This window comes from Dendrobium catenatum, unplaced genomic scaffold (genome assembly GCF_001605985.2).
Source record: "Dendrobium catenatum unplaced genomic scaffold, ASM160598v2 fragScaff_scaffold_334, whole genome shotgun sequence".
Taxonomy (NCBI): Eukaryota; Viridiplantae; Streptophyta; class Magnoliopsida; order Asparagales; family Orchidaceae; genus Dendrobium; species Dendrobium catenatum.
Window position 1 is genome coordinate 947546 of NW_021318796.1, and position 9919 is coordinate 957464.

At 37.9% G+C, this 9919-nt stretch overlaps 1 protein-coding gene across 9 annotated transcripts; it reads left to right on the forward strand.

Moving 5' to 3' along the window:
* The first annotated feature begins 2299 nt into the window (after window positions 1-2299).
* Window positions 2300-7956, forward strand: LOC110102822 (splicing factor-like protein 1). Of its 9 annotated transcripts, none has more exons than XR_003700283.1 (3): window positions 2300-4980; window positions 7282-7366; window positions 7573-7956. XR_003700283.1 is itself a non-coding variant. In XM_028693637.1 (2 exons), the coding sequence occupies exon 1, from the start codon at window positions 2450-2452 to the stop codon at window positions 4943-4945; it is 2496 nt and encodes an 831-aa protein (XP_028549470.1). In that variant the 5' UTR covers window positions 2300-2449; the 3' UTR covers window positions 4946-4980; window positions 7282-7935. The 9 variants fall into 9 exon arrangements, 3 of the variants coding, with proteins under 3 accessions (XP_028549470.1, XP_028549469.1, XP_020686963.1); XR_003700284.1 differs by having other exon boundaries at window positions 7282-7345; XR_002303883.2 differs by adding an exon at window positions 5118-5145 and having other exon boundaries at window positions 2300-4978; window positions 5242-7933.
* The last annotated feature ends 1963 nt before the right edge of the window (window positions 7957-9919 follow it).

Consider the following 9919-nt stretch of genomic DNA (forward strand, 5'->3'; position numbering starts at 1 on the left):
TCCGGGTCGGGTTTTCGTGTCGTGTCAAATATTGACACCCCTACCCCTAGTCATCCCTATATGTTGTGCACAACTCCTTCTAGGAAGGTACTAATATATTAGATTGGGGGTATTCAATTCATTAATAAACTAGTTCACCCTATACATCATGCTTAACTCCATTTGGAGGGCACATGTATTAGATTGAAGTCTCCCTTATCTATCTCTAATAAATCTTTAAAGGCTTTATATGATCATCTATTCTATATGGAGGATGATTGCATTTCATTTATAAGCCTTAAGATCTATAGGTTTGTAACCCTCACACATTTGGTTTATTAATTTATAAATTCTTTACAATTAAATAAATAACTTTAACCATTAAAATTTTAAATAATAAAATTCAAGCACATACAAGGTAAACTTTAACTAAAATCTTTTTTGACTTTAATGAACAAACACTTTAAATTGATGCAACTTAAATATTAAATTCCTATAGGATATATCAAAACCACACAGCTTACTTCACACACTCAAATGGTTTGCAATGGAAACCAACTCTAGCCTATGTTAGGCTGGTGGTGTGATTTGATTGCTGGGTACTTTGCTTGGAGAGCACCCTATATTTGTTTATTTATTTTCATGCAATCTAGATTTCATGCATTTTATATTGTTGTTGGTGCGCTTAGGCTCTTTAAGGAATGCATTAGAAGTATTAAGATATTATACAACTGCTTTGCACTTTATATTTTTATGTTAATGCTTTTCTATACAATTCTTTCATTTCCTACAAGAGTCAAAGTATAATGTACATGGGAATTATTGTATACATGTACAAGTGTCTAAAAATATATTTTGTATATAGATCGAGTTGTATAGTGTATTGGGTTGCAAAAGAGTCATATACACCTACTTATATATTCAAGTGGGGTTCCAAAAGACGATGTCCTTTCCTTTGGAGGATAATATTTTTAGAAATTTCACAGAAGACTTGGAGCTTGAAGATTTTAAGTAGATATATTTGATTCTATATATATGATAGGCTTAGAAACTCATATTTTTTGTGGTGGAGCCTGACAACCTTATTTTCATGTAGAGTTTGAGTCTATTGTACACATTCAAATCTATAAATTAATAAAATTTTATTTATCTATACAACTCTTTTCTTTACATCATTTCATATATTAAATACATGTGGGTGATAGTTTGCATTAGCCGGTTGTAGATTTTCTTAGATTCTCCTCAGTGTGCATGTTCAAGACTTTATAGGAACATATATACTAGTTCTAGGATGATATAGTTTTAGGTACTTTACACACCAACCCCTTTATATATATATATATATATATATATGTATATATGTGTGTGTGTGTGTGTGCGCGCGCGCCTTAGGTGGACTCGCCTGAACAATCCTCATTTTGCTTGGTGAGGACTTAGAGCACTTTTTTTGCTTCTTCCTCCTCCAACTTGCGAATATCATCCCTCCTCACTTAAAACTAGACATCGCTAACTCATTGAGACCTATCTCTGCTTTTTTCAAACAAGTCCAAACGTTGCAAGGTAAGTAAGGATATGGAGTTGTCACATCATGAGTCGGCACTAATAGGTGGAAAATATAAGTGCCATCACATCACAATCATGATGATGAATCTATATGAAACCCGAGACTAACGTAACAATAGGGTAATAATCATACATAATTTCCTTTCTAATATTTGGTTGATATAATAAATTCACTTATCTTTTTCACAATTGGCCCTTAAATGAAACAAGTGAATCAGAGAACTAATATATACTCGTATATGTCTATATATGGCATATATAGGTACCTAACATGTTTGAGTAAGAGAACTTGAACCTAACATATTTTAATAACTAGTTCAACCAAATATATCACCTCACCCTCCACAAGTACACTTCAATTAGGCAACACGACTTGCCTAAGTTAGACAAGTCAAAGAGAACATGAGCTGAAAGGAACTCATAAACATCCATTCCCTCTTAAAAACCCCTCTCTCTATAGTGGGGGATAGCCTCCTAAGAATATTTCCCCATCTCAATAGGAAAGGAGGGGACAATAGTCAATGCCACTTCCTAGCAAGATCTTCTCATCTCATGCTCATTGCAACCTCCTCTTCATTGGAGAGATTATTCTATGCGGACACCGAACAAGAAGAATCGTCTGGTTTTGTCACTGTAAACAGTAAAAATGCAGCATGTTTTTACTATTCATGCTACAATTTTGCTGTTAACATAGACAAGAAGAAATCGCCACCAGTTCTTTCTCATATTAACCCATGTGTATCGTTTCGGATCGGACGTTGTAGTTCAGTCTTTAGGTGCGTATGGGTTCGTGACTCACGTGCTTCTCCGTTCTGCATCAAATTTCCATCCATTAGAGGGTGAAAGTTGTTCTCTCGAGCCTTCGCTAGAGCCGAGGTTTCTCTCTCTCTCGATCTATCAGATATTCATGGAGGATCTTGCTGTGACCTGCCCTGCCCAATTCCAAACCATTGCTCCTTCCTTTCAGCAACCCCTCCAAACCGTTGATACCTACGACTTCAATTCGCCGCTTCAGTCTCAGCAAACCCTGGAAGCTCAACAACGGCCTCTAGCTTCGGACTCCCATGATTCTCTGCCGCCTCCGCCGCCCGAAACCCTAGTAGAGTACCCTGCCCCTCCATCCTCTTCAGAAACCCTAGCTCCTTCCGGAGGCTGCGAGCACGACGAGGAAGGTCAGGCGCCGCGTTTGGACGGTGTTGATAAGCCTTTGATATCGGACACTAGCCTTCTGAAGACCCACAGTGGAACCGACAGGGATTGCTCGGGAGGGGAGGAGGAGACGAGTAGCCGTCGTCGCCGGCGCAGCCGGTGGGACACCGACTCTTCAGAACAGAACACCAGTGATGGTACAGGCACCGGACGGAAGAGAAAGTCCCGGTGGGCTGACGATGTGCCTCCGCCTGTGGTTCAGCTCCCAGATTTCATGAAGGATTTCACTGCAGACCTTGACCCTGATGTACAATCGCTGAATTTTAGACTACTTGACATCAATCGAAAGCTCCAGTCAGGACTTCCTTTAGATGATAGGCCTGAAGGTGCACGGTCACCCTCCCCGGAGCCGATCTATGACAGCATGGGTATCAGGATAAATACTAGAGAGTATCGGGCTAGAGGAAAGCTGATGACAGAGAGGCAGGAGATCATCTCAAAGCTGATTCAGAAGAATCCGGCCTTCCGTCCGCCTGCAGACTATCGGCCTCCCAAGCTTCAGAAAAAGCTATATATTCCCATGAAGGAATACCCAGGCTATAATTTTATTGGGCTCATCATTGGGCCAAGGGGAAACACTCAGAAAAGAATGGAAAAGGAAACTGGTGCCAAGATTGTTATTCGAGGAAAGGGGTCAGTGAAGGAAGGCAGGCTGCAGCAGAAGAGAGATCTGAAACACGACCCTGCAGAGAATGAGGATCTTCATGTCTTGGTTGAAGCTGAAACTCAAGAGGCCCTTGATAAGGCAGCAGACATGGTGGAGAAGCTCCTGCAGCCCGTTGATGAAGTTCTGAATGAGCACAAGAGACAGCAGCTTAGAGAGCTTGCAGCCCTCAATGGCACCATCAGGGATGATGAGTTTTGCAGGCTGTGTGGTGAGCCAGGCCACAGGCAGTTTGCTTGCCCAGCTCGCACTTCAACTTTTAAGAGTGATGTTCTTTGCAAGATTTGTGGTGATGGAGGTCACCCAACAATTGATTGTCCAATGAAAGGATCTGGGACTGGAAATAAGATGGATGATGAGTACAAGAATTTCTTAGCTGAACTTGGAGGATCTGGACCTGAATCCTTAACAAAGCAGGGGATAACATTATCTATTGCAGGTTCAAATTCCGGAAATAATCCTCCTTGGGTTGGTGGTAGCTCTGCTGGGAGTGCACTGGCTAACGGGGTAAAGAAGGAATATGATGAGACTAATTTGTATATCGGTTACCTGCCACCTAATCTAGATGATGATGGCTTGATCAGATTGTTTGCTTCTTTTGGTGATATTGTTATGGCTAAGGTTATCAAGGATAAGATTACTGGCCTTAGTAAAGGTTATGGTTTTGTGAAATATTCAGATGTGTCTATGGCTAACCAGGCAATATCTAGCATGCATGGATATCATCTGGAAGGGAGGACTATAGCTGTGAGAGTAGCTGGCAAGCCGCCTCAGCCTGCTGTGCCCCCAGGTCCTCCAGCTCCATCACCTACACCTACTTATCCTGCACCCTATGGAGCAAATGGTGGTTATCCATTACAGCAGCCTTATATGGCTGGACCCATGGAAAATGCCCAGCCACCTCCTCCAGGAAGTTTTGTTGGTGCTCCGGTTCAATCGGGACCATCAACAATTACTCCAACTTATGCATCTTATGCCCCTCCATCTGGCCCTAGCATGTATAATCCAGTTTCAGGTCAAACAATAGCTCCTTATGGCGTGCAGTTTCCCCCTCCACCGCAGGTTCCTGCACCACCTACACCTCCTGCACCTCCTGGTTCTACTGATGCAACCGACAGTACTCGTGGAGTACCGGCACAGAGTACCACTGCAGCTACCCCTTCTGTGCCTGCTCCTATGTATGGTGTTCCATATAGTGCTTCTAGCGTAGGAATGGTTCTCCCTATTCCTCAGCCATATCAAACATCTTATGTCTATCCACCTTATTTTAACCCCATGCCTACCTTGCAACCCCCAACTTTTGATGCCACTCAGAGTGTAGCAAATGCCACATGGTTCTCAAATCCACCTGCTCCTCAACCTGATTTAAGTCTTTCAAATGTTCATTGGACCAAAGACCAACCAACTTCTCAACCCGAGGCTGTATCAAATTTACCATGGGCTGCAAATCCATCTTCATCTGCAAAACAGTATAACACAATTAATGGCGCTGATACCGAGTACGAGAAGTTTGTTTCTGAGATGCAGTGAAACCAATTTGCCAAGTTGCTGTTGTTTTGCAAGGTACTGCTTGATATTTCTATCCAGTTTGTCATTATATTATATTTATGGTTCCCTTTTATCTTTATATATCTGAATACAATATTATTACTTTCTGATTTTCAAATTTGAATGTTGGACTGAACTACTTATTCCCAAGCAGGTCAACTGATTATGCTCTACACATGAAAGTAATTTTTGTCAGTCAAATTGCAAGTATTGAATTTTGTGTTTCTGATTGGAACCAACCTCCTTAATTCTCTGGTGATAATTATCTATTTTGGCAGGCTTGAGGTTTCTTGGAGCTAGCATGAACGAGACATATTTCATCTTAACCTTGCTGTTATGTGCAGAGAATGGGAAGCTTGTGAGCTGATTATGTTGGATAATTTTGATGTATTTGATTTCTACTGCTTAACCACGCTTTTGAATCATAGGACATGAATTAAAAGCCTCATGGAGTCATCAACGACCGGATAGTGTTTTCTTCTCTGTTGGCTATACTGTCGAACTATTTTAAAAAAGCTGAAAATTTTGTGCTATGTCGTTATTTTCTAGAACAAGTACTTTGTTTTAGGTTTATATGGTCTTTTCATTTTTTTTCTAATTCCGGTTTGACTTGTTTTTGTTTGGTGTCTACTTTTTTGGTCTAAGCATCGAATCTGATTGTTATTGGCAACCTCGAAATGGCGGTACTGGCCTTCTTGCGATGATGTGGGTGAGACTGTTTTGATACCAATTGGTTTGGTGACACTAATTTATTTCCCTGGTTATGCTACTAGTTCTTGCGGCTAACACTCCTCCCAAGATTGTTTTCTGCAGGTTTGGCGACAAATGCTTAAACTGCTTTTTGTTGATTTACCTTGGAACAATAAAAATCTCATCAGTTGTTTATGGGGCTTCTTGATTATTCCATTCTTTTCTCACACAGATTTCCTTGGCTTTCTTTTGCTAACTTAAGTTTCTCTAGTTTTTCCTCTTTGCTCATGCATTCTCCTATAATTTCCTGTTTTCTGCTCATTTTTTTCCGGACAAATGCTGGTTTTTTATTTATTTTATAATGCGACCATTAACCATCCCTACAACAGCAACATTAGCATCAACCTGATGGGGATTTCGTATTGGAAGATCATTATTCTTGTTGAAAGGGGCATCTCACTGACCGTCAAAATGAAGTGTAATTATGTTTACTATTTAGTCTTTTGCATGTACAGCTTCTCAGTTAATAGGAGAAAACAGGTACAAAATGACAGGAAATCATTCCAACTCATCAAATAATATGAACTTGCTTGTGCATACCGTATCACCCAGCTTGACCCACTGCAAAGATGGCGCTACTTAGAATTAAGTCTTGTAAATCTATGGTGTGGGGGTTAAGATTTACTTGTGAGGGGAATTTTTAGTGAGTTTGAATTGCTTAGAGCTCTAGATGCATTGAGAAATATTCTCTCTCTCTCTCTCTAATATTAGAAATTCTCTTCCTCTAGATTGGACATTCATGAGTAGATGTTCTTAATGAAACGCAAATGTTGTGCTTGACAAAGAGAACCTATTCTTTTACACTGTTTCTGACGATTTATTTGTCTTAGTCAAGTGATAATGCCACTTATTAAGGTGAGCTTCTCCACTATCAATTACTAAGTTTAAACCTAAGTTAGAAACATGATTTAGAGAGATTCAACAAGGGAGATTCAACCCCGGTCCAAAAAGAGCGTGCGGCTAGCTTTGATCTGTAGGGAGTTGGTATGTTGTTATTTGATTTTTTTTTAAAATTGCATTCTATGTCAGTGCATTATATTCTATAATACAATATTTTAGAATCACAATCCTCCATGAGTACCTTGGTTTTTATGCCATTGCAACTCGTTTTAGTTGTACATTTTATTCTTCGGGTTATTCTTGCCCCTTAGATGGTAAATACTAATACATTCCCTTGTACAAATTCAGTTGATTTTTCATGATTAGTTTAAGATGATCTGGCATCTTTTGTTATGAAGATTATCAAGATTGAAATAAAACATTGGGATACTACTCTTATATTAACTTTTGGGTTCGTTTGGGACAGATTTCTTACTACATTTTAAAGCAACTTTTTAGTATAAATTTTTTTTAAACTAGAAATTTTTGTACTAAAAAGTTGTTTTAAAAAGTAGTAAAAAAGCTGTCCCAAACGAGCCCTTTCTGGATTTGTTGTGGTCCATTGGCATAGTTTCTCATTATAGATTTTTGTTGCTGTTTAAAAGATTTATATTTCTGCATTTGACCATGTAAATCTGAAATGCATGCGTACACGCACCAATTGCCTAATATTTGGGCTTTTATCTAGGTTTTTGGGGCTGCTGGAAAAGCATACCGGTTGGCTAGCAGTCCATAAAACAAGTGCTGCCAAATGTATTGATTTATTTTTTGAAGGTTCTCTCGTATTCTATATCTTTAGGTTATATTCTAGCTAGAATCTTTCGTATTACTTTCGCATGTGGGATAAGTATTATATTCAGGTATGTCTTACTTTATCAACTAGGAGGATTTCCATTTAATTTCATTAAGGATGCGATCTAAATCTCCCTTTTTTAGCTTAGATTTTTGTTCACAATACTAATTTTATCAAATCTTATCAGAACGATGTTGTACATAGAGAATATCAAGCAGTTGTGGTTGGATTGGCTGGTTCAGTGATCTGCACAACAAATTGATTGAATCTGATATATTTTCAGACATGCGTTGTACTAAAGAAATTCCAAATTGTTTTGCCAAGTCTTTCATCACTATGAGTGGGTTGATGGTTATAGCTTGCTTGGTCAACCTAAATTGAAATCATGCATGCTAAGGATCCTTCATTTTAAGGGGATAGAGCTTCAATATTATGAGTAATTTCTGCCCGAACATGCAATTTAGTATTCATTCTTTCATTATACTTTTAAAAAATGAATCAAACACTTGTATTGATATAACCGGGAAGATTTTAAGCGCCTTTTATTACATCTATGTTGATCATTCTAACATCTTTAAATTGCATGTTCTTTATGTTTTTATTTATTTTAATTATATTTTATCAAATTGGGGTTTTGATGAAGATAGAGAACAACATTATGATCATCCTAATTAGCCATATGCCTGACTTTTTGGGGCTTGTTTTATGAACATTTGTTCTCAATCCATTATTGTGGAGTGCTACATGAGCTATTTTTTCAAAGTTGTACAAAAGTTGATTATTAGAGAAATTAAACTGAAAAACTTATTCTGATTATTATAATTGTAGCAAGATCTTTCTATTGTATTTAAGTACTATAGTTTTGGATGTTTTTGATGCAATATTGAAGAAATGTTATTTCTTATTGTGGGCATAAAGAAATCAAAAGAAAATCAAGGTCCACTTTGGGAATTTGATGAGTAGGGATGTGAGCTGAGCTATGATGCACAGACACCGACACGATGACACAAATACAATACGACACAGACACGGGACACATCAATTATTAAAAATATAGGACACGGATACGGGTTGAATATGGATATGGGTTGCACACGGTATTATAATTTTTAAATTTTAAAAATAGTTTATAAAAATTTAATAAGTATCGACCCGTTTACCTAACCGGGTCGGGTTAGGGTCGACCCGTTTGAACCCGGGTCAGTTCCGGGTTCGACCCGAACCCGACCCGTGACCCGAAATTGACACCCCTAAACACGGATATGGGTTGGACACGGTATTATAATTTTTAAATTTAAAAAATAGTTTATAAAAATGTAATAAGTATAATATGAAAAATAATTTAAAGATAATAAGTCATTTAATTAGAATTTGTGCTTAAAATGATTAATATTAGAATTTTGAGAGTCGGCAGTTGATGTAGTGTATCAGACATCGAGAGAGGAGTCGACAATATTGTTCAGAGTCGGGCATCGATATTATGCAGTAAGTATCAGGTGTCGATGTCAAGAGGGCGTCTGTCATCGATGTTGATAGGACGTTGGTCGTCGATGTTAAGACGACGTCAGACAAAGATGAGCTGTCAAGTTAGCGTAGAAATTGTTGGCGTTGAGCATCAATGTCAAGACAGTGTCAAACTTTGATGTTGAGATCAATGTTTAAAATTGCGTAATTGAGTATTGAGATGTTTTTCACTCATGAGGTGAGGTGTAAGCCTCAAAATCCAAAAATTGTGTAAAGTGAAAATAAATGTCAAAAGTGATTTTTTATATAATATCCAAATAATAAGTTAAATAATAACATTAATTTTCTACTGAACTATGAAGTGACAAATTGGCATATACATGAAATTAAAAATTGCACAAAATGACAAGTAATAAATTACGTGAAATAGAATTGAAATTCAATATTACAAGAGCAAAATAACATGAAATATAAGAATTATGTAGAATTATCCTATAACATCAAGTTCAACTCCAAATTCCTTCTTTCTTAGTTCCTTACTCATCCACATTTAATTCTCAAAAACAAATAACATAATTAGCAATAACTCAGAAATTATCTACATTGTTATCACTGTGGTCTTTATTTGAGTTGTCATCGTAACAAATTAATCTCTTCCCTATCTCATCCTGTAGAGCTCAATCTCTCTCTATCTGTTTCTTCTTTATTTATTTCAATTATCTTTCTCTTTTATAAATATTTTTCATTAACATAAAAATAAGAATAATACTTCAAAATTTTTAGATGTGGAGGTGGTGGTGGTGTGCGGTTCAAGTGATTTTCGGTGGTAGCTATGACACAAGCGGTGGGCTGGATGTCGAGGCGGTTGAGAGGAAGTTGCTGTGGCTTGGAGGTGCATTAAGACATTATTTGTTTGGGGTTTTAATTTAGGATTTAGGTAAGTTTTAATAAAAAAACTCGGGTGAGGCGAGACGCATCTTAAGGCGGGCCTCACCCACTCTAAGGCGTAAATCTCATTAAAAAAGCTCGAGATGTAAGCCTCGAGGCATTTTTCAATGGAATTGCGGTGC

Bases quoted from the DNA above. Each gene is read 5' to 3' on its own strand.
- LOC110102822 (XM_028693637.1), top strand. From the start codon at position 2,450: ATGGAGGATCTTGCTGTGACCTGCCCTGCCCAATTCCAAACCATTGCT.